Here is a 22,376-nt window from a genome sequence, read left to right on the forward strand (position 1 = left end):
CCTAGCTATGGGACTTTCAGTAAATTACTTATTTACTTATCCTGAGCCTCAGTTTTCCTCTTCTATAAAATGGGGAAAAAGAGTACCTACATCATTGCATTGTTCTGGGAATCAAATGAGATAATGAATGTGGGTGGCTAGCATAAGGTCAATAAAGATTTTCTTACTTAATTTTAAGGATTGACTATGAATTGCAAGACCCTAGCTGTTCCTAGGGCTCCAAGCCCTGCCTGGGGTCCCTGATCATGGATCAGCTCTTCTCTGGACTGTTATCTAGGCAGGGCTTGGAGCCCTAGCAGCCAGAGAGGTGAGACTGGAAAGAAGGGAGGAGTTGGGCACTGGGGTGGGAGGTAAAGGAAGAGGCCCTACCAGTCAGTGGCAGAGAGAACAAAATGTGTATCCCCAGATCTACAGAGAAATAGACCCCACAGGTGCAAACACAAACTTCATGCACACATGCACACCAAGATGATGCAGCCCGTCTCCACCATGCTTGGTAAAACAAGGTTCTGAAGTGCTTTGTCTCCAGCTCATCAACGTGACCCACAGGGACAGGCCTCGTTGCAGTGTGGTTTATTGGACCCCAGTGTGGACCAGTGTGTCTCACCAGCACTAGCACATGAAGCTCTGGTCTGGGACTCCTGCTGCTCGCTGCAGAGCCTGGAGCTGATGGAGACAGCTAGTCACAGACTCAGGGCAGCCCAAAGCCCTTCCACCTGTGCTTCTCATGCCTTAACAAATCACCTGGAGAGGGATTGCTTAAATGGAAGGGCCCCAAATCTGCATATTAGCAAGCATCCCAGATGACTTTTTATTTTATCAGTGAGCTGAGGACTACACTTTCAGACATAAGGCTTTACTTCCTCATCTTTGAATGCAGTCACATGACGGCACAAGGAGGTCCCCAACTTCCTTCCTGGACTGTGGCTATACGGCAGGGTCCACCCTTATCTCTTATGCTTCCTCCTCATTGCTCATGAGAAAAAGATAATCTGAGGTTGTATTTCTTGGGGTGACATAAGTAATTCTGAAATACATGTGAGGATGTTCCAAGACACTGGGTTTATTCAGAAAAACAAAACACCAGTCCAGGGAAAAGCTGATCCAGTGTTCTTCAGCCAATGAGAAAATGTTATGGATAATCACTCTTCCCAGGACACTTCAGTTGAACCATCAAGTGCAGCCTATTCCAAGACCAGTTTCCTCTCATACTGGCCATCCAAGAGGTCTGTGCCCGATTCTTGCTTCTTAATCCTAGAACACTCTGTTGCTAGCAACTACAAACTGAGCTTCAGGCTGCTAGGGAAGCGGTTGCTGTCATCTAGTATCACAGTTTGTCTGAATCAAGCAAAATAGCTTTGCACACATAGACATTCAATACATACTTAGTGAGTGACTGAGCAAATCCATGATGGGTTATACAGGCTGATGGCATGTCAAGAATACTTAAAACCATAAATTGAGATGATTGCTTACAGAAGATACACCTCTACTCCTGTAGATTCAGTTGATTGGGCAAAAAGATCAACATAGATCATGAATAAATGACAGCGTATGAACGTAAACTACAAAGCAATCCACTACACACACACACACACACACACACACACACACACACTCAATTTATCAAAATGTATATACAGTCATGTGTCATTTAATGACAAGGATACTTTCTGAGAAATGTATCCTTAGGTAATTGTGTTGTTGTTTGAACATCATAGAGTATACTCACACAAACACAGAAGGTACTGCCTACTACGCACCTAGGCTGTATGACATAGGCTACGGTTCCTATGTGACAAACCTGTACAGCATGTTACTGCACTGAATAATGTAGACTACTGTAACACAATGGTATTTGTTTATCTAAACATGGAAAAGCTGCAGTAAAAATAAAGTATAAAAGATTTAAAAAGGTACACCTGTACAGGGCACTTACCGTAAATGGATCTTGTAGGACTGGAAGTTGCTCTGGGTGAGTCAGTGAGTGAGAGGTAGGTGAATGGGAAGGCCTGGGACATTCCTGTGCCTGACTCTGTAGACTTTATGTAGACGCTGTGTTTAGGCTACGCTAAATTTATAAAAGATATTTTTCTTTCTTCAATAACAAATTAACCTTAATGTAACATTTTTACTTTATAAACCTTTAATTTTTTTAACTTTTTGTCTCTTTTGTATTAACATTTAGCTAAAACACAAACACATTGTATAGCTATACAAAAAGATGTTCTTTCTTTATATCCTTTACATCCTTATTCTATAATTTCTGCTTTTTTCTACTTTTCTACTTTTTTTCTAATTTTCTAATTTTTTTCTACTTTTAAATTTTTTTACTTGTTTTTACTTTTTAAGCTTTTTTGTTAAAAACAAAGATACAAACACACACATTAGATCTACACAGGGTCAGGATCATCACTATCACTGTCTTCCATCTCCACATCTTGCCCCACTGGCGGGTCTTCAGGGGCAATAATACACATGGAGCTGCCATCTCCTGTAATAACAATGCCTTCTTCTAGAATACCTCCTGAAGGACCTGCCTGAGGCTATTTTACACTTAACTCTTTTTTTTTAATCTGGAAATACCAGATTAGGTTTACTTTAAATTTTAAAAAGAGATTTTAGCAGATTTATTTAATTTTTCTTTTTTCTACACCACTTCTTTTTTAATAAGTAGCAGGTGTACACTCTAAAATAACAATAAAAAGGCTGAGTGTGGTGGCTCACACCTGTAATCCCAGCACTTTGGGAAGCCAAGGCAGGTGGATTACTTGAGGTCAGGAGTTCGAGACCAGCCTGGCCAACATGGTGAAACCCTGTCTCTATTAAAAACACAAAACAAAATTAGCTGGGTGTGGTTGTACACGCCTGTAATCCCAGCTACTTGGGAAGCTGAGGTGGGAGGATCACTTGAACCCAGGAGGCGGAGGTTGTAGTGAGCCAAGATCATGCCACTGCACTCCATCCTGGGTGATAGAGCAAGACTGTCTCAAAAACGAAAAGAAAAACAAAAAATAAGATAACAATAAAAAGTATAGTATACTAAATATATAAACCAGTAACATGGTTGTTTATTATCAAGTATTATGTACTATATATAATTGTATTAATATGTGCTATACTTTTATACAACTGGCAGTGAAGTGGGTTTGTTTACACCAGCATCACCACAAGCACGAGTAATGTGTTGTGTTATGACATTACAATGGCTATAACATCATTAGGTGATAGGAATTTTCTTATATAATCTTATGGGACCCCTGTCATATATGTGTTCTGTCTTTGACCCAAATGTCATCATGTGGCACATGACTGCATGTAAATGAATGTTGTTCCTTCCAAATCAGCCCCTTGGGAAGCCTCACAGAATTATTCCAGTGACACAGTCAATCCTCAAAATGTGCTGTGTGGGTATCTCATCTTTGGAATTTGCCTCAAGAGTTGGTTTACTTTATGGTCACACCTCATTTTTGACCCAAAAAAGGTGATTTAGCTTGATCAGTCCCCTTATTCCCAGGCTTGGTTCCAAATGATTTCTGGTGCTTCTAGGAATCAAAAGAACTCTCAAAGGATAAAAATTTACCATTCATTAGAATATTCAAAGGCTCTGAAGAGAGTACCAAAAATGGAATCCCAAGCATGATTTGAAGAATGGCAGAATTGTTGGCTGGAGTGTGTGATTCACCACAGGAGACAGAGCTCTGAAGGCACAAACCTAGTCAAGTCAGGAGACTCACTCATTTGCCCTTAATAAGGAACTTCATCCAGCTTTCTCATCCAGCAGCATGGTGGCAGGAACTGGCCAGATGCCCACCAAACTCAGTCCTCTTCTTCCTGAGCACACAGCTGCTCTGTAGCTCCCAGACTGCTTTCAGTTTGACAGATGATATGTCTACTTCTGGCCAACTGAATGAAGGAGAAAGTGACAGGAGCCCTTTCAGGCTTGGCCCCTAAAACCTTTCTGGGTTCCTCCATGTGTCCCTCTTCTCTCACCTGCCAGCTGGTGCTGAGAATTCAGGGGAAGACTCTGGGGTCATAGAAGGTGTTCAAGCCATGCAACTGAAGGAGCCCAGGTCCCTGAATGACAGTGTAAAGAAAAACTCATTCCCTTCTGACTTGCATTGGACTGTAACATGAACTAGGAATAAATTTATAGTGTTCAGTCACAGCAATGTGGGGGCCGTTTGTTATAGCAGCAAGTCTGGCCTGACTGACACAGACACACAGAATTACACTAAGTTGCCTATGTGAGAAGCAGCTTAAGTAGAATAGAAATTGACACTGCCATTTGGAGCATTTATCCTTATGACTTTCAGTTTGGGGTTCATATCTGAAGCCAGTGTTGTTTTCTCCATCGTCAGCCTCTTAATACATATGGTATATGTCACATCGCACAGATCAGCACTCGTCAAGCCCTCCTGCTGGCTGCTGGGGCATGACTGCTAATCCTTTGAAATGCCACCTGCCCTCAGAGCTCCCCAAAGTGAATCTGATGTATACCACATGGCCCGTATTTTAAGCCAGGCTTCACATTTGGTGAGTCCAACCTTCTCTAACAGAAACAAGAAAGTGCACACATGTACACATGCACTGGTGTGTGTTATTTAAAACAAGATAAAGCAGGAAAAAAAAACAGGCTTTCCAATATTTTAGAGACTCTCATTTAGAGAATCACTCTGCACCTTTTAGAAGGTGGCTGTGTCCCCCTTCACGCCAACGAAAGGTGGTGAGTCTGCATCCCCCACTCACCCTTGGCAGGTTGGAGGTTGGGAACAGGGAGCTGGTGCCAGCCGTGATGCTGCAGAATGGGCTGCATTCCCGGAAGCACAGCCAGCTGGAGACCCCTGATGCTGGTGGGCCTTTCTCACCATCTGCTTTGCCTTCTACTTGAATGTGGCCTTCTTCCCAAGAAGAGTGCCTTATCAAGAGTCAGGGGCTTAAGCCTCTCCTTCCTGCCTCAAGCTGACTAACTGGCATCTGTTTCTGCTGTGAGCCTCCCCAAAGGAGCCCAGGTACATCTCCAAGATGCAGGACTGCTGAGCAGTATTTGGTGAGCACAGATTTCCACAGTCCCCCTGCCGATGGAGAAGTGCCAGCAATGTAGAAAAATCTCCAGCCCATGCACTTCCACAGCGGATCCTCCCCTCTTAGATGTCTATGAGGACCTCGAGGGGATAAGACAGAGCAAGGTGTGAGTTGTTTACTCTCAGGTAAGCCATGGTTCAAAAGAACTGGAGAGCAAGGTAGGTTTTAAGTAACATTTCCAGCCAGGTGCAATGACTCACGCCTGTAATCCCAACACTTTGGGAGGATGAGGTAGGTGGATTGCTTGAGCCCAGGAGTTCGAGACCAGCCTGGGCAACAGAGTGAGACCCTGTCTCTACAAGAATAAATTTTTTTTAAAGTTACCTGGGTATGGTAGTGAGTGTCTGTGGTCCCAGCTACTCAGGAGGCTGAGGCAGGAGGATCACTTGAGCTTGGAAGATTGAGGCTGCAGTGAATTATGACTGTGCCACTGCACTCCAGTCTAGGTGACAGGGTGAGCTCCTGTCTCTAAATAAATAAAATAAAATAAAATTAAAAATTTCCAAAGCTCTGGGAAGGGAGGGAGGAGGCTGGGCAAAGGAGTGATATAGGGAAGTGGCTAAATAAATTTGATAGGCTAAGGGGGTGGCTGGGTGGCGCAGTGGGCAGAGCTGAAATGGCAGTTGAGTGGCAGCTCTGCAGCCTCTCCTCTCTCTGATTTGGGCTTGCAGGTTTCCTGGTGCTGGCTAGTGAGGGTGCACCGCTGTGTCTGTGTCTCACATGATACAGCATGACCTCCTGAAGCAGAACCCCACTGTGCTCTGAGATTCCAGGTGAGCAGATGCCAAGACACACTGCAATTTTCATGGCTTTTTGTTTTTTTCCTGTGGTGTTGCCCACAGTAAGTGGCATGGAATGAGCAGGGGTGGGAGGAGAACATTCTTGAGATGCTCCTCCACATCCCCCAGCAACACCCCATCTTTATCTCCTCCAAAAAAATGTGTCTCACTTTTTTAGTACTCACAACTCCACGTGGAGGAAGGTAGGATTATAATTCCCATGTTACGGAGAAGGAAACCAAAGCTCAGAGATGAAGGAGGCTGCCCGAGGCCACAGAGCTAGTAAGTGACAGAGCCAAGGTGGAAACAGAGATTTTCTTTCCCAATTCCCATGAATTTGCAGCCACAACAACCTCCTTCTCAGGTGACCTCACTTAAAAGTAAAAGGCAGGAAGAAGAGGCCTGGGTTACAGGTAGGCCTGCTCTCTCCTGCCTGGGGCCTTCTGCCCCATGTGTCTTTGTCCATCTCATTCTCTTGGTTCAGAAGCCTTGCCATGTCCTCTCACCAACCTGGTTTGAAACTCGCTTCCTCCAAGAAGTCTCCTGGGCTTCTTCCTCACTGGTTGTCTCCCCGGCACTTGTGGATTCATCTTGTCGCATGTTGCTTGGCTGCATGCTGTATGCTTTGTGGTTACGCTCCAGCCATTTCCCGCATGCCCCCAAGTCACATATGGCAGGCAGAAGGATGCCCCTCCAAAGACGGTCTGGTCCTAATCCCCAAAACCTGTGAAGATGTCTCTTACAGGACAAAAGGGACTGTGCAGCTATGATTAAATTAAGGATCTTGAGAGGGGAGACTGTGCTGGATTATCCAGGCATGCCCGATCTAATCACAAGGGTCCTTCAAAGCAGAAGAGGAAGGCAGGAGAGCCAGAGAAGGAGGTGAGATGGCAGAAGCAGAGGCCAGAGGAGATGTGCTTGCTGCCTGCTGGAGCTGAAGATGCAACAGCCTCGATCAAGGAAAGCAGACACTTCTAGAAGCTGGAAAAAGAAAGGAGCAGACTACCTCACAGAGCCTGCAGCAGGAGCCCAGCTCTGCTGCCTTGATTCTAGCCAGTGAGACCCATTTCAGCCTTCTGACCTCTAGAACTGTAAGATAACAAATCTATGTTGCTTTAAGCCACTAAACGTGTGCAAATTTATTGTAGCAGCCACAGGAAAGTAACACTTCGGGGCTGGGTGTACTGTTCAATTTGTTCCTGTCTCTACTCTCCCCCAAGACCACTTCCACAGGCCCCCAGTATATACAGTGCACTGGAGCTCAGCATACAGTGGAGGCTCTGAGAACTGCAAGTGACTGCCCCCTGCCCCTCCAGGGGTCTGGGCTGGCTCCTCGGCCTCTCCTCCCACTGGCCTAATATCAGGGGTGGAAAGCCCCCTGCTGGCCCTCCCCCAATTCTCCAGTGTAGCAAGGAGGGCAGAAACAGGAACCAACGAATGTGTCAGGTAAAGAGGAGATCAGAGGCTGGATTTTTCCTGATCCTGGATCATGCAAATTCATTTTAAAAATAAAACCCCGTAACATTTAGAGGATTGATTTTTGCTATCACTCTCCGGCCTTCCCTCCTCATTCTCTAGGCACATAGGGTGGTCTGCAAGCCCCTTCAGGATCCGACTTAGCCTACCTCTCCTGCCTCAGGCTGCTGCAGGCCATAGGCTCCTGAAAGCCTAAATTATGGCCAGTCCCCATACACTGTGTCTCATCTCCTTGCCTTTGATCACGCTGTCCCTTCTGTGTAGATGCCCGGCCGTCCTCTCTGCAGCTAACTGCTTGAGTGCGGGTCATTTACCTCCTCCCCAGGGAGCCCTCCCTGACCATTGTCAGAGTGGGCTAGGGGCTCCTTTGCCCATCCATGGACCCTGGCTCTGCCACTGTCTCTGCTGTCACCACCACTGGGCTCCTTTCTTCAGTCCTCACTTCCCTCCACTCATGGAAAGGATGGAACTCCCATCCAACTTCCTTCCTCCATGACAAAGAAGAGGGAACACTCTGCCCCCTGCTCCACCTCTGTCGTCCTGTATTTGCTCCTCCCCATGGTGGGGGGCAATCTGATTGGCTAGTGCCTGGACCACCCTGCATTGGTAGGCAGGGCCCTGAGTTGAAAGGTAATGTGTGGCCACCACATGGTCTCTGTCCATCTGTTACTGGGTGACAAGACCAGCTGCCCTCGCCACCCAGATGGGCATTCTTTCTCTTGGTGCCAGCTTCTCATCCATCCTCATGGGGTCTCTGGATTCTTAGACTTAAGAGGAATAAAGGTAGACACTAGAGGACTTGTGTCAATCCTCTGACCTTGACTGCATTCTCCACTACAGCTCTTAACAAAAGCTTTGCACCCTCGTCCTGGTATTAATACATTAACAGACACATTGTTTCCCATCTCCTCAGTCAGAAACCTGGAGAGAAGAAAGGATGATGGAATCCTGGACCTCAAACTCCCACACTAATTTATAATTGTGCAGGATACCCCCTATTATATAGGTGAGAGGACTTGTTAGCATGACTCCTGGAGACAGCTGAGAAAATCACCGCTGTTCTGGTTCCTCACCTGAGTTTAAGAATGCTCTGGCATTGGGCTGTACTCATCCTTAAGGTCTGAGGTTGGTGGCTGGGGAGTCTGCTTATACCTGCATGGCCTGTGATCATATTTTTACATGATAGAGCTCTGAGACTGGTGAGGTGTACCTGACTCTGATGAGGTAGTTTCAGACACCCATCTACAAAGTTATGAGAACAGTTGCTCCAGCCATGGATGGATGGGTGGATGGATTGATGGATGGATGGCTGGGTAGGTCAATGGGTGGGTGTGTGGGCGGGTAGATGGATCATTGGATGGATCAATCTATAGACTGGTCTGAAGGGAGACCTTCATGGGCCCAGAAGGTCTGATACAACCTTCACTCATTCAGACATTATCACCTACAACTGTGGACTTCTTGGTAAAATTCAGGCCAGGAATCTGCCCCTCTCCCTATCTTAGAAAATGTTGCTGGTCTCACTGTCACATATACCGGCTGTACTGACATTTTGGGGGCATCCTTTAGATAAGAATGATCCAGTGACATGCATGTTTTGTCTGACAACCTGTACTTACCACTGACCTCTGTCAATATACACGTTATTTATAATCCCTCTTAATGTGCCACCTCAGATCCTCTCTGCTCCACCTGTCTCTGGGGCAAGTCCACTTGTTCCATCTCAGCCGCCACTGGAACAACCAGTTCTGGTGGGCTGCAGCAAGTGTCTTCTTGCTGCAGCCTGCTAAGCACTCACGTCGTGCAGGTCACAATGGCAGGGTTGCCGGTGCCCACCCAGAGCTAACTTTTGATTATGGGAAGCAGAAGCCAGTAGATGAATTCTGATCCCTTCCTACCCCTAGGGTTCCTGTGGTTTCTCAGCAGAGTCCTTTGAGGTGAAGCATCATTTGCATATGATACTAAGTTGTTGCTAGCCCTCTTCTCCTGCTTTACCCCTCTTTCCTCTCATCCTGCTTCTGTGGCTGCACTCTCCAATCAAGGGGTAGCTCATAAGCTTCCGCTTTCTGAGAAATCCAGGCTAAGACCTGGTGTTACTATTACTATTTTCACAATCTAGCTGGAGTGAAATACAAGATTTTTGGACCTCATTAGAAAGTCAGCCTGTGTAGCACCTGCCTCCTACACTAGACCGAGCCATTCATTTTGGCGTCCCCAGTGTGGAAAATAATGTTTGAATTCTGTATCATGCTCCATTCTTCTCTTATTCTTTTCCATAAAATCAATCACATTAGGAAGGTGCTCTTCCTGGATACTTGGATATTCTACTGCATTTGATTTTTAACCTTGGTACCATCTTTTTCAAACTGCTGGTTTTCAAACTCAGTACTATCCTTTTCAGAGTGGTTACTTTCTTAAGTGTATAATTCAATGATTTTAATAAGTGGATATAATCATAAAACCACCACCGAAATCAAGTTACAGAATAATTTCCCCAGCCAGGCGCAATGGCTCATGCTTGTAATCCCAGCACTTTGGAAGGCTGAGGTGGGAGGATCACTTGAGGTCATGAGTTCAAGACCAGCCTGGCCAACATGGCGAAACCCTGTCTCCACTAAAAACACAAAAATTAGCTGGGCTTGGTGGCACATGCCTGTAATGCCAGCTACTTGGGAGGCTGAGACAGGAGAATCACTTGAACCCGTGAGGCGGAGGTTGCAGTGAGCCGAGATCGCACCACTACACTCCAGCCTGGGTGACAGAGCGAGACTCCATCTCAAAAAAAAAAAAAGAAGAAGAAGAATTTCCTCACCACAAAAAGTTGTGTCATGCCCTTGGCAACCGATCCCCTCCCAGACCCAGACCCAGCCTTCTGTCATTGTGCTACTGCCTTTCCTGGAGGTCAAACAAATAAAACTTCAAGTATTTCATCTTTTGTGCCTGGCTTCCTTTACTTACCCAGTGCTTTAAAATTCAGCTACATGGTTTCCTGTGTCAGTACTTTAATACTCACTAGGATTCCATTGCGTGGATGCAACAGGATGTTGATCCATTCTTGTCAATAGAGAGTTGGGTCATTTCTACTTTCTGGTTATTTTACATAAAGCTACAATAATGTTGCTTGTTACCTCTGAACTGGACTGGAGCTGGACTCCCAGGCAGTCCTGGATAGAGATGAGCCTGGGGGCAGGAAAGGCCAGGACCTGTAGACAACTGGCAGCCACAGGACTAGAGCTCCATCTTCTTTTTGAAAAGATTTCTCTGGCTGCCACACAAAAATGATACCTTGGCCAGGGTGGCATCAACATGAAAGGGGATATATTTGGCACTACAGCAATTCCAGTTGCTCTTCCAGCCCTCAGCCTCCAGGTCCACTCAGTGACAATGAGCAAAAATAGACATATTAAGATTAGTCATGGCCGGGTGGGGTGGCTCATAACTGTAATCCCAGCACTTTGTGAGGCTGAGGCAGGAGGATTACTTGAGCCTAGAAATTCGAGACCAGCATGGCAACATGGCAAAATCCCATCTTTACAAAAATTACAAAGATTAGCTGGATACGCTGGTGCACTCCCAGCTACTTGGGAGGCTGAGGTGGGAGGATGGCTGGAGCCCAGGAGGTTGAGGCTGCAGTGAGCTATGATTGCACCACTGTATTCCAGCCTGGGTGACAGAGTAAGATCATGTTTCAAAGGAAAAAAAAAAAAAAGATGAATCATAACAGCACAAAAGGAAAGGAGCAGACAAGATAAGGATCTGTCCACTCAAAAGTCAGGGCCGATTGCTGTGATTACCTTAAGCCCTCGGGACGCAGATTTGAGGACTGACCCAGAGGTCTTCAAATGGAGAGAATCAAGCTTAGTCTTGATGGACACCATCAGAGATGTCACCTTTAAGCATTTATCACAGTTACCAGTTTACATTTTTGTAATTTTTTAAGAAATGCTTGTTTCCTAGTAGAATATCATTCCACTTGTATCCTACAATCAGTGACATCTGATTACTGGTTTCTAGACTTTTGAGACCAGTCTCCTAGGCAGGTGCTGGAGACAACCTCTTCTCGACACTGCTGAGGAGTGTGGGACATCCTCTGTAAACAAGAGACCTTATTCTTGCTGCTCCAGGAACTACTGGAGGCTGTCACGACAACTATGGTCCCTCAGGCTGAGCTCTAGGCCCAACATGGAGTCATGATATCTAGGCCACAAGACTTGGCCCACAGAGCTCTGTACTCTTTCCAGGAAGCTCTTGGGCAACAATGCAAATGAGACCATACCTGAATTTTGACCTATTCCTTACCATTCTGCTGTCCTTTCTGAAGCAAAGTCAGGACTCCCCACAAAAGCCTTCCCTTCCCTATTAAACTATCACCAGTAAATGACTGTGACAAAGCACCAACTGAAGCACACGCTTGGGAGCACAGGTGGCTCCTGCACTTGGTGCTTAAGGCAAGCAGTGCCTGATACTGCTCTCAATCCATCCCATGCAATGAGCAGGAACCCCAGGATTGAAGTGGCTTAAACTCTTTGTCACACAATCCAGGGCAGTGTAAGGCAGGCAACTCCTGGGCTAGAAGAGTTGGAAACTCGATGCGTCTCATACAGGCATCATGTGTGGGGCCAACAATATCCATGAGAAAGGGCAACCATCTCTGGAAGCTCTGAGACCCCATCTCAGGTGCTCTTGGCCAAGGTTAGATCATGTCCTTACCTAACCCATCAATGGGGAGGCAATGAGGGCTCCCAAAGGGCTTAAACAGAGTGGCTACTTTTTTAGCTTGTTACATAGAATTCAAAAAAGCAGATTCAGTAAAGGTTCTGTGATAGGCTGAAAAAGGGCCCCCCAAAAGACCCAGGTCCTATTCTCTGGAACCTGTGAATGTTTCCTCATTTGGCAAAGCGTTTGCAGATGTGATTGAAGTACGGCTCTTGAGATGTGGCGATGATCCTGGATTATCTGGGTGGTCCCTGAATGCAATCACATGTATCCTTACAGAAAGGAGACAGAGGTAGACTTCATATACACAGAGAAGAGGGTGATGTAAAGATGGAACAGAGAGATTTGAAAATGTTGGCTTTAAAGATTTGGGTGATGTGATCACAAGCCACCAGAAGCTGGAAGAGGCAGGGAATAAATCCCTCGTGGAGCCTCTGAAGGGAGCTCGGCCCTGCTGACACCTTGAATTAACCTAAGTGTTACTGATTTCAGATGTCTGGCCTCCAGAACTGTGAAAGAATACATTTCTGTTGTTTTCAAGCCATCCGATTTATGTAATTTGGTATAGTAGCCACAGGAAACTAGAACAGCTTCTTCTTAAAAAGCGCCTGGGTAATATACCAAAAAAATTAGCCAGGCGTGGTGGTGTGTACCTGTAGTCTCAGCTACTTAGGAAGCTGAAGTGAGAGGATCGCTTGAACCTAGGAGGTGGAGGCTGCAGTGAGCTATGATCATGCCACTGCACTCCGCTTTGGATGACAGAGTGAGACCCTGTCTCAAAAATAAATAAAAAGGTCCTCCAAGGTCACCCAACTTAGCCCTTCATAGCTACAACCTTTTTCAGCATTTCTCCTTCCTACATGCCTACTGCCAACTCAGACTCTGCTTTCTAATGATGCTCAGAAATCTGGTATTTAACTAAAGCCAGATTGTGAGAACAGTAATAATAAATAAAACCTCATCTTCCAGGAGAGAACATTAGGATCTAGCTGACCCTTCATCCTGACCTTCCCAGCCCTCACCCACACTAAGCCCCTTCCATTCAACAGCTCAGCGTTTCTCAAAATGCGGTCCAAGGACTGCCTGCATTGAATCACCTGAGGCACTTGTTAAAGATGTAAAGTCTAGGACTCCATCTCAGACTTGCCAAATAAAAAGTTTAGGGGTAAGATGCAGAAATCTGCACTTTTTTTTTTTTTTTTTTTGAGACGGAGTTTCACTCTTGTTGCCCAGGCTGGAGTGCAGTGGTGTGACCTCGGCTCACTGCAACCTCTGCCTCCCAGATTCAAGCGATTCTCCTGCCTCAACCTCCCAAGTAGCTGGGATTACAGGTGCCCGCCATCACACCCAGCTAATTTTTTGTATTTTTAGTAGAGACGGGGTTTCATCATGTTGGCCACGCTGGTCTCGAACTCCTGACCTCAAGTGATCCACCCGTCTCAGCCTCCCAAAGTGCTGGGATTACAGGTGTGAACCACCAAGCCCAGCCTGAAATCTGCACTTTTGACAAGCATCCCAGGTGATTGTTAGCCCACTGATTCATGAGAACCTCCACTACAGAAGAAGGAGCCAGAAGTGATCCAACAGTACTTTCCTCCATGGCTTGATGGCGAAGCCTCTGACCCTGGGCCAAGTGCTAAACTTTTCTGGGGAAAGCTACTGCCACGGCCCCCGGTACTGGGTGCTTGTGATGAATGTCAGGCAGAGCTCATAAGGAAACCAAAAGAGTCCTGTCCCCTCATGCCTTTCATGCTGCAAAACAGCTGCAAAGGCATTCCAGGAGTTGAGGACCACAAATTCTTTTGAGAATATGAGTCACCATTAGGCAATTCATGTTAATTCTTTAATTAAAAATACCCTCACTAAACAATAATAGTTTACAAATGCATGTACCTTTTGATCCTGCAATTCCACTTTTGGGAATTTATCCTAGAGATACACTTTATGCTTGCACATTTGTACAAGATTATTCACTGCAGAGCTGATTGTCATTGCAAAAGATTGGAAAGAATCCAAATGCTCATCATTGTGGAACTGGTGAAATAAATTATAACACATTTATACAATGAAAAAAGTGAACAAATGGCATATGAATTGATATGAAATGTCTCCAAGATAGATTGTTAAGGGAAAAAAGCAAGGTGCAGAACATGTGTATAACGTGCTAACTTTTGTGTATAAAGAGAGAATGTGGGACTCTACATTCCCATTTGCTTGTATATCCATAAAGAAATGCTGGATGTATGGATGAGAACAGTGGTTACCTCTAGGCCAGGGTAGACAGGAACTGAGCAGGTGGAGAATAAGGATTGGAGGGAGACTTTTCACTCTATATATCTTTTGGGTGTGGAAACATGTGAGTGTATTATTTATTTTTGAATAAATAATACAATAAAATATAAAACATACACTTATTGTGGCCCTCTGCACAAGCAATCTGGTTGTGCAGAGTCTTGGTGTCCCCTGCTAGTCTTAGTACCTGTATAGAGCTCTTCAGACTGGGTGTCGTGTTGCCGAGGCTAGCACCATTCCTGATGTCATCCTGGGTGAGACGTGGTCCTCAGAATCCAGATTTCCTTTTTTGTCTTTTTCCTTCTTCCACATGTTCTAAGAAAACATAGATTTCTGGCCAGGCATGGTGGCTCACGCCTGTAATCCCAGTACTTTGGGAGGCTGAGACGGGTGGATCACGAGGTCAGGAGTTCGAGACCAGCCTGGCCAACATGGTAAAACCCTGTCTCCAGTAAAAATACAAAAAATAGCTGGGTGTGGTGGTGCATGCCTGTAATCCCAGCTACTCAGGAGGCTGAGGCAGGAGAATTGCTTGAACTCGGGAAGCAGAGGTTGCAGTGAGCCAAGATTGTGCCACTGGACTCCAGCCTGGGTGACAGGGCGAGACTCTGTCTCAAAAAAAAAAAAATGGGAAAAGAAAATGTAGATTTCCATTGTCCAAAGTGACAGCGGGAGGATGGGTCTTGAGTTTCTCAGGTTGGAGAAGCAGCTCCATGAAGGTCCTGGGCTTGGGTCTACTGTGCATGGGACAGCTCCAAAAGAGGAAGGTCCCAGCACTGCATCTAGTAGTGAGGCATCAGCTGCTCCCGGCTCATGAGGGACGAGTGGTGGTAGCGATCCCGAGTGGCGAAGTCTGCATTCTCCTGGGTGAGCTGAGTCATCTCCATGTCAACCTTAGCCAGGGACGGCGCCAAGATGATCTGCTCCTGAGGGGACCGCAAGCTCCTGCAGTGAGAGAGACACAGAGGATGGTGAGAAGGACAGAACAGAGACTGAACAGTAGAGGTGAGTCTACTGGGCATAAAGAAATTATTTGTAAACACACATGTATTTGAATGTTTAAAACATAATTGTTGAAAGGTATATGTACAAGTATATATGAACTCAAAGCATGAGAAATACAAAGTATCAAATAAAATAAAAAGAGAGAGAGAGTGATATTTACCCTCCCTCAGTAGAAAAGTATAAAGCCGTACCTACCTGATAGGAAATAACCAACAAAGAGAGGTTTTGCCCTCCAAATGGTATCATGTTGGGGCTCTGTAGCTTTTCTTTGCTTTTTTTTTTTTGTCAAAAATAATGGAATGGAGAGGCTGGAAAATTGACAAGAGCAGAAAGAGAAAATTCTCGTAGGTGTATTGAAAAGACAGTTGAATAAGGAGTGATTTCAAGAGCTAAGGCTCACACAGCAAGCAGCTAAGAGGGACTGCAAAGGCTTTTGACACCAAGGTGGCCTCAAGTGAAGAGCAAAACCCATATGGATTCCACTGTCACTGGAGTCTCTGCATACAGTTTCGGTTGGAATAAACTGGGAAAGAAAAATGTTAGGGATGCATAGGGAAAGTGCTAAGAGGAAGAAAGGAGTGAGGAAAGCTCAGGCTGGCTGCCCAGGCAGCTGCTACGGAAGGCAGACCCAGTCACAGCTCTGTCCCTAATCAGCTAGGTGGCCTCCAGAAGCCTCTTTACCTTCTTGTGTCTCTATTTTCTCATCTTCCCGGGTCTCTTCCAGTTCCTATAGTCTGTGTTAGGTCCGTAAGTCATACCTTAGACATGGATTTCCTCTTAAAATTTTTACTCTAAAAGAATCATCTACTTTATGAGTAGTAAGGTTCAATTGTTTGAATATGGAATATATTTGAGAGTTGTGAAAAGGTAGAAATCTAATGTTATTGATCTGTGGAACCTAAACAGAAAGTTTCAATGGACTCTGGCCAAATGTCCTGCTATAGAAGTTCAGATCACGTGACTATGGCATTACAGCCAGTTGTTGAGAACATGTATAAATCATATAGGTCTCTGAGGGTTCTTGAGAACTGAATTAACTTCTATAAAGGCTGAATATCCAAAAAGGTTAGGAGGTGACAAAAATGTCACACCAGTCAACATGTAAGTGTTTTTGCTAATGCTTTTGATTTGATTTTTTAGGTGAAACCATTACATTCTTCTGAGTCTGGAGAAGTAAAATACTTCACTCTCTAGTCTAGAATGACTTTCAAATCCTCATTTGGACAGTTGCTAGTGCTTCAAGAAAGAAAGCCTTCTCAATGACAGGCTCAACTTCACACAGTTCATGGGAATTGTAGGCATAACAGAGGAAGTAACCTAGTCAAATTCTTCTGCCAAAACACACCCTACATTCTTCTTCTTCTTAGGTTTTGAAGAGCATTTTGGGGGTTATAGTTGGGGACTGGGAGGGGAACTCAAAACTACAAAGCAGAAACACAGCTACAAATCTCTATTTTTATTTTTTTATCTTATTTTAATTATTTGAGACAGAGTGTCATTCTATTGCCCAGGCTGGAGTGCAGTGGTTGATCTCAGCTTACTGCAACCTCTGCCTCCCAGGTTCAAGCAATTCTCATGCCTCAGCCTCCCAAGTAGCTGGGATTACAGGTGTGCACCACCACACCTGGCTAACTTTTGTATTTTTAGTAGAGATGGTGTTTTGCCATGTTGCCGAGGTTGGTCTCGAACTTCTGGCCTAAGTGATCCGCCTGCCTCAGCCTCTCAAAGTGCTGGGATTACAGGTATGAGCCAGTGCATCTGACCAATCTCTATTTTAAAATAAATCACCATTTTTTTTCTTTTTTTTTGAGACAAGGTCTCACTCTATTGCTCAGACTGGAGTGCAATGGTGCTATCTCAGCTTACTGAAACCTCCGCCTCCCGGGTTCAAGTGATTCTCCTGCCTCAGCCTCCTCAGTACCTGGGACTATAGGCACCTGCCACATGCCTGGTGACAGGGTTTTGCCATGTTGACCAGGCTGGTCTTGAAATCCTGACCTCAGGTGATCTACCCGCCTCAGCCTTTCAAAGTCCTGGGGTTACATGTGTGAGCCACTGCGCCCAGCCTTTCTTGGTTCTTTCAACCTCCTGAATAACCATCCCAAAATATCACCCAGCAGCCATGGTAAGGCCAATGAGTTTGATGTTGACTTAGCTGAGGCCTCTGCCCCCCACCTCACAGCCCGCAGAGCCTGGTGTTTGTGTTATGAATGGTGTGGACTGATTCTACTCCAACCAAAGTACTGTCCTTTTCTAAGAATAATCTCCCCCTAGTACATTCTTCTTTCTACATAGCACTGCTGTGACCTCCAAGGTGAAATCCTAGGAATTCAGAGTACAACATAAGGACTGGTGACCTCCCATGGCATTTTTAGGCTTTAAAACCAGAAATGACTAAAAATATTCCTGTAAATCAGGCAAGGCAAAAAAATAGTCTCACCCACACACCACTTGCAGCTCCAGAATCTGTAGGCAGCTTTTACACAGAATCTATTTCCATTTAAACTCTACTCTTTCTCAGGACTGGGTTGTAGGGGAGAAGAGATCAGTGAAGAAATGTTGTGACCTGGCTCACCCAACCTTGTGCATCGGACAGGACAAGAGGCAGAAAGATCACTCACCCTCTCTGCAGCTCCACATGAGACATTGAGCCCAGCTGGCCCAAGGAAGCAGATGACAGGGTGCTCCCCATGCACCCCAGCCTCCATCCCTGGGCCCTGTCCCTGCTGGTGTCTGTAGCCCTTGCTGCTGCTTCTTGTCATCCCAAGCTCCAGCACGAACGCTTTATTTCTTGTGCCATCTTGAATAGATTGGCAATTATTTGTGAAGAGTTGTCTTAAATAGGATTCTTGGGAATGGAGAGTGTTTAATGGGCATGGTGATGATAGCACAGCAATGTGAATGTCCTTAATGCCACTGAACTGCACACTGCACGTAAACATGGCTAAGATGGTACATCTCACGTTACATGTATTTCACTTTTTTTTTTTTTTTTTTTTTGAGATGGAGTCTCACTTTGTCGACTAGACTGGAGTTCAGTGGCACGATCCCGGCTCACTGCAACCTCTGCCTCTCGGGTTCCAGCGATTCTCCTGCCTCAGCCTCCCTAGAAGTTGGGATTACAGGCACGCCACCATGCCCAACTAATTTTTGTAGTTTTAGTAGAGATGGGGTTTCACTATGTTAGCCAGGCTGGTTTTGAACTCCTGATCTCAGGTGATCTGCCCACCTCGGCCTCCCAAAGTGCTGAGATTACAGGCGTAAGCCACCACGCCCAGCCCTATTTTACCATAATTTTTAAAATGAGGGGAAAAAAGGATTATGAAGTTACACCTGGGATCAATGGGAAAGGATCCCATGATCCACTAGCAATGTCTGAACATGCAGGGTGGAAATATTAGCAAGTACAACCTGGACATCTAGAGTCTCAAAAACAAACCAACAAAATGCAACCAAATGAACACTCGGTTGGGTTCTGCCTGGATTTTCCTAGCCTGCAGCTCTAGCTCCTCACTGATATTGAAAGGGGACAGAGGGTGGGTGTAATTCCCCAGAATCCCAGGGCCTTAAAAGGTAAGAAGCAGTGATACTGCAAGAGTGGAGGAGAAGGAGTGAGATTAGGGCACATGTGAAATATACCCTCTCTATGAGGCTTCTATTTCTCAGGAAAGTTTTTTTCTCCTTTCCTGTATATCTGACCATGGAGGTCCCACAGAAATCCTCCAGGATCTCCACTTTATTTCTATACTTGGCCTCTGCACTGTCCCCAACCCAGTCATGTCAACTACCTCTGACTCAGATGGAAGAATGTGCTTCCTGGCGTTACATTTCCCTTGGGCTTTAATCTTGTGTGTGATTATGCATTGATGTGAATGTGTCTTAGACTGTAAACTCACTGAGAGTAGTGACTTATCACCCCAGCAACCAGATTCTAAATAAAGCCTCTGTTCTTGATGACTGAGGATAAGAAGGGAAGAGGACACGAGCCTAGAGGAAGCTTCTGATGAGCCGAATCTGGGGGCCGAGTGTGGTGGAGTGCAGGCAGGAGCAACATCTGAGTCTCCCGGAGGTGCCCAGTTGTTAGGTTCCCATGCCACAATCCAGGCCCAAGCCCAGCCAGGAATGGGACACCCTTGGCGCCTCCCAGGACTCTGGACACTCATCCATTCTGGTACTGGCTCCAAACTGGCACAGACCTGCAGGAGGGGAGCAAGAGAGACCTCATCCACCGGAAAAAGCTGAAGTTGGAGGCTGATCCTGCAGGGAAGACATATACATAACCATTTTTGAAGGTTCTACATAACGCATCTAGAAGCTCAGTTTTAATAGGGTGAATGCAAACCCCAATACACACACACGCACAGAATTAACACAAATGTTTTCCTTTTTCAGTCTAAACAAATAATATTCATTTTAATCTTCCATGACAGCAGCCTACTAAGGACTTTTACTCATGTGAATCCTTCAAAAGTTTATTTCCAAACTCCAAAATCACTCCCAAAAAACTGGATAAAGTGCTATAAAGACAAATGCAGAAGACTTGCTAACTTTAGTCTTAAGAATTAAAAAACTTTGATAAATTTTTTAAGATTCATACTGACAAGTGTTGAATACACGCTATAAAATTTTCTACTAGACCATACACTGAGAATTGGGAACATGTCTTTTTCATCCTTATAATCATCACAGTACCTCACAGGATCTGGCACTTAAGAATTTTTTTAACAGGTGTTAAGTGAATCAAATAGTTCCACATGTAGAAATGTTAGAGCTGAAGTTTGAAGTGACATTGTTGTTGATTCTAGCCAAATAATCCTGACATCAAACACACAGATTTGAATAGGGTTTATCAATTGAAAAAAATCCATTCCTCCTTTGGTGTAGGTTTAAAAAAATTCACATAGTAAATTATATATAACTTTAGAGAAACAAATCAAATGTGATTTTAGAAAATGCTTTCCTAAATTATACATACTTATGATTGAAAATTGATTGATTAGATAATGTTCAATATATGATCAGGAAAATAGCATTATTTTAAGAGGCTTATGTTAAAATCTCCACAAATATCAACAGTATGCAGCTGATAACCTGTTTCCTCAATATCATTTAGGCCCTTATGGCTAAAGGGAAGATAAATTTTAGATCTGCATTTGCAATTGCAAAGAGAAGATTTCTAATACATTTTAAGATTGTCAGAAGGAAGAAAATAAACATAAACATTTTATTAACGCACCCTACTTAAGTGTGATAATTTAGATTCTAAATTATTTGAATTTTAGATGGACATTGGCCTGAAATTTGATTTCATGTTTTCCTATGAATAGATTTCTAGGAAATAATTGAAATTTCTTAAGATGAAACTACTTTAAAAAAAAAAAAAAAGAAATAAAGAAGCAATCACTGAAGTAATCACTGTTAATTAAAATATATTCTATCCATGATGTCAGCTAACATAAGGACCTCTTCTTAACATTACTGTTTTTCTAAATCATTATTTTTAATACACACGACTTAAAATGTTTGAAGTGCATTTCTTTCAAAGTGTTTGAAGTGCATCAGACTATTCTAATTCTGAAGAACCTTTTTTTCTTTTTTTTTTTTTTTTTGAGTCGGAGTCTCACTCTTGTTGCCCAGGCTGGAGTGCAATGGCTTGATCTCGGCTCACTGCAACCTCCGCCTACTGGGCTCAAGCAATTCTCCTGCCTCAGCCTCCCGAGTAGCTGGGATTACAGGCACCTGCCAACATGCCTGGCTAATTTTTGTATTTTTAGTAGAGATGGGGTTTCACCATATTGGTCAGGCTGGTCTTGAACTCCTGACCTCGTGATCTGCCTGCCTTGGCCTCCCAAAGTGCTGGGATTACAGGTGTGAGCCACCTCACCCGGCAAACTTTTTTTTTTTTTTTTTTTTTTTAGTTTGCCTAAATAGTTATGGGCTATTTGATTTAGTTAGTAGTTGTAACAAGTTGCTTTATTTTAAATTGGAGCATCATAGGATTTTGCTGAAAAGGGCTCTCTAATGTATTTTTAAACAGCTTTATTATTAAAGAATAATTGATATGCAATAAACTGTGTATTGACTGTATTTTCTTGTTTTCTATATTCTGGATGCCCTGGCATTTTGGATCTTGATCCTGGAGGGTCTAGCTAATTCCTAGATACTGAATAGCAAACAATTCTCCAGTGGGTGGGCTTTTGATATAAAACCAACCAATCCAGGGCCTTCCCCTTAATGTAGTTCTTTATCAAACTCTCCCACACCAAGCCAATATTACCCCTGCCCTAAATCACACGAGGACGAGACAACTATAGTTCATCCCTGTAGCCCAGAGTCTGCTAAAATTACTCGAATTATTCAATCCTAGCCTTACGCAGTGTACCTACCCTGCCTTGCTCATTCCTTTCCACAAAAACCCAAAAGAGGCTCTAGGCCATGATCTCCCCTCTTCCTCTTCTGCCCCATGACTAACCCTGGTCCATCCCCACATGGCCCTGCATGGCATGCCAAGCCTCCTGTTTCTAACGATCTTCCTCCTTCATGACAGTCATTTCCAGGTCTGTGTGTTTTACCACACCTGACTAAAACAAATCCTGGGTACATCTGCAGAACAAACTGCATGTAAAGACAGTCCATGACTTACAATTATTCTTTACGATTGGTTTATCAGGACATAATCCCATCATTAAATCAAGGAGTGTCTGTATTTAAAGTATACAATTTGGTCTGTGTGTGTGTGTATATATATATATATATATTTCACAGTGTACACATGGTTAGATGTGTGTGTGTATATATATATATACACACACAAGCAAGATAATGAACATGTCTAGCATCACAAGCAAGATAATGAACATGTCTAGCACCTCCAAAAGTTTCCTCAAGCCACTTCATAAGATCTCTCTCCCATGTATCCTTACTCCACTCCCATTCAAAAGTATCCACTGATCTGCTGTCACTATAAATTAAACCCAGCCTTAAAAGTATTTTTTGAAGGTCAGAAGTCCTTAATTTTGATAA

At 44.4% G+C, this 22,376-nt stretch overlaps 1 protein-coding gene and 1 long non-coding RNA gene across 8 annotated transcripts in view; both read right to left on the minus strand.

Annotated features, from left to right (window-relative positions):
• Positions 1-1,039: 1,039 nt before the first annotated feature.
• Positions 1,040-11,810, minus strand: LOC129397432 (uncharacterized). Its single transcript, XR_008624858.2, has 3 exons — positions 6,375-11,810; positions 5,410-5,553; positions 1,040-3,906 (listed from the first exon to the last, which is right to left on the minus strand). It is a non-coding gene; the product is annotated as an uncharacterized LOC129397432 (long non-coding RNA).
• A 2,584-nt stretch (positions 11,811-14,394) lies between these two features.
• Positions 14,395-22,376, minus strand: part of SLC12A8 (solute carrier family 12 member 8) — a 130,714-nt gene continuing 122,732 nt past the window's right edge. For 3 of the 7 annotated variants that reach the window (XM_055110368.2, XM_057301881.2, XM_055110369.2), the window contains 3 exons: positions 19,550-19,610; positions 15,549-15,661; positions 14,395-15,293 (listed from right to left, as the gene is read on the minus strand). In XM_055110368.2, the coding sequence (XP_054966343.1) occupies positions 15,226-15,293; positions 15,549-15,661; positions 19,550-19,610 (242 nt within the window). In that variant the 3' untranslated portion in view covers positions 14,395-15,225. The remainder of the gene's footprint in view (positions 15,294-15,548; positions 15,662-19,549; positions 19,611-22,376) is intronic. The other 4 variants (XM_057301880.2, XM_063602552.1, XM_063602551.1 and 1 more) reach the window with 2 other exon arrangements.

The sequence above is a fragment of the Pan paniscus genome, chromosome 2 (genome assembly GCF_029289425.2).
Source record: "Pan paniscus chromosome 2, NHGRI_mPanPan1-v2.0_pri, whole genome shotgun sequence".
Lineage (NCBI taxonomy): Eukaryota > Metazoa > Chordata > Mammalia > Primates > Hominidae > Pan > Pan paniscus.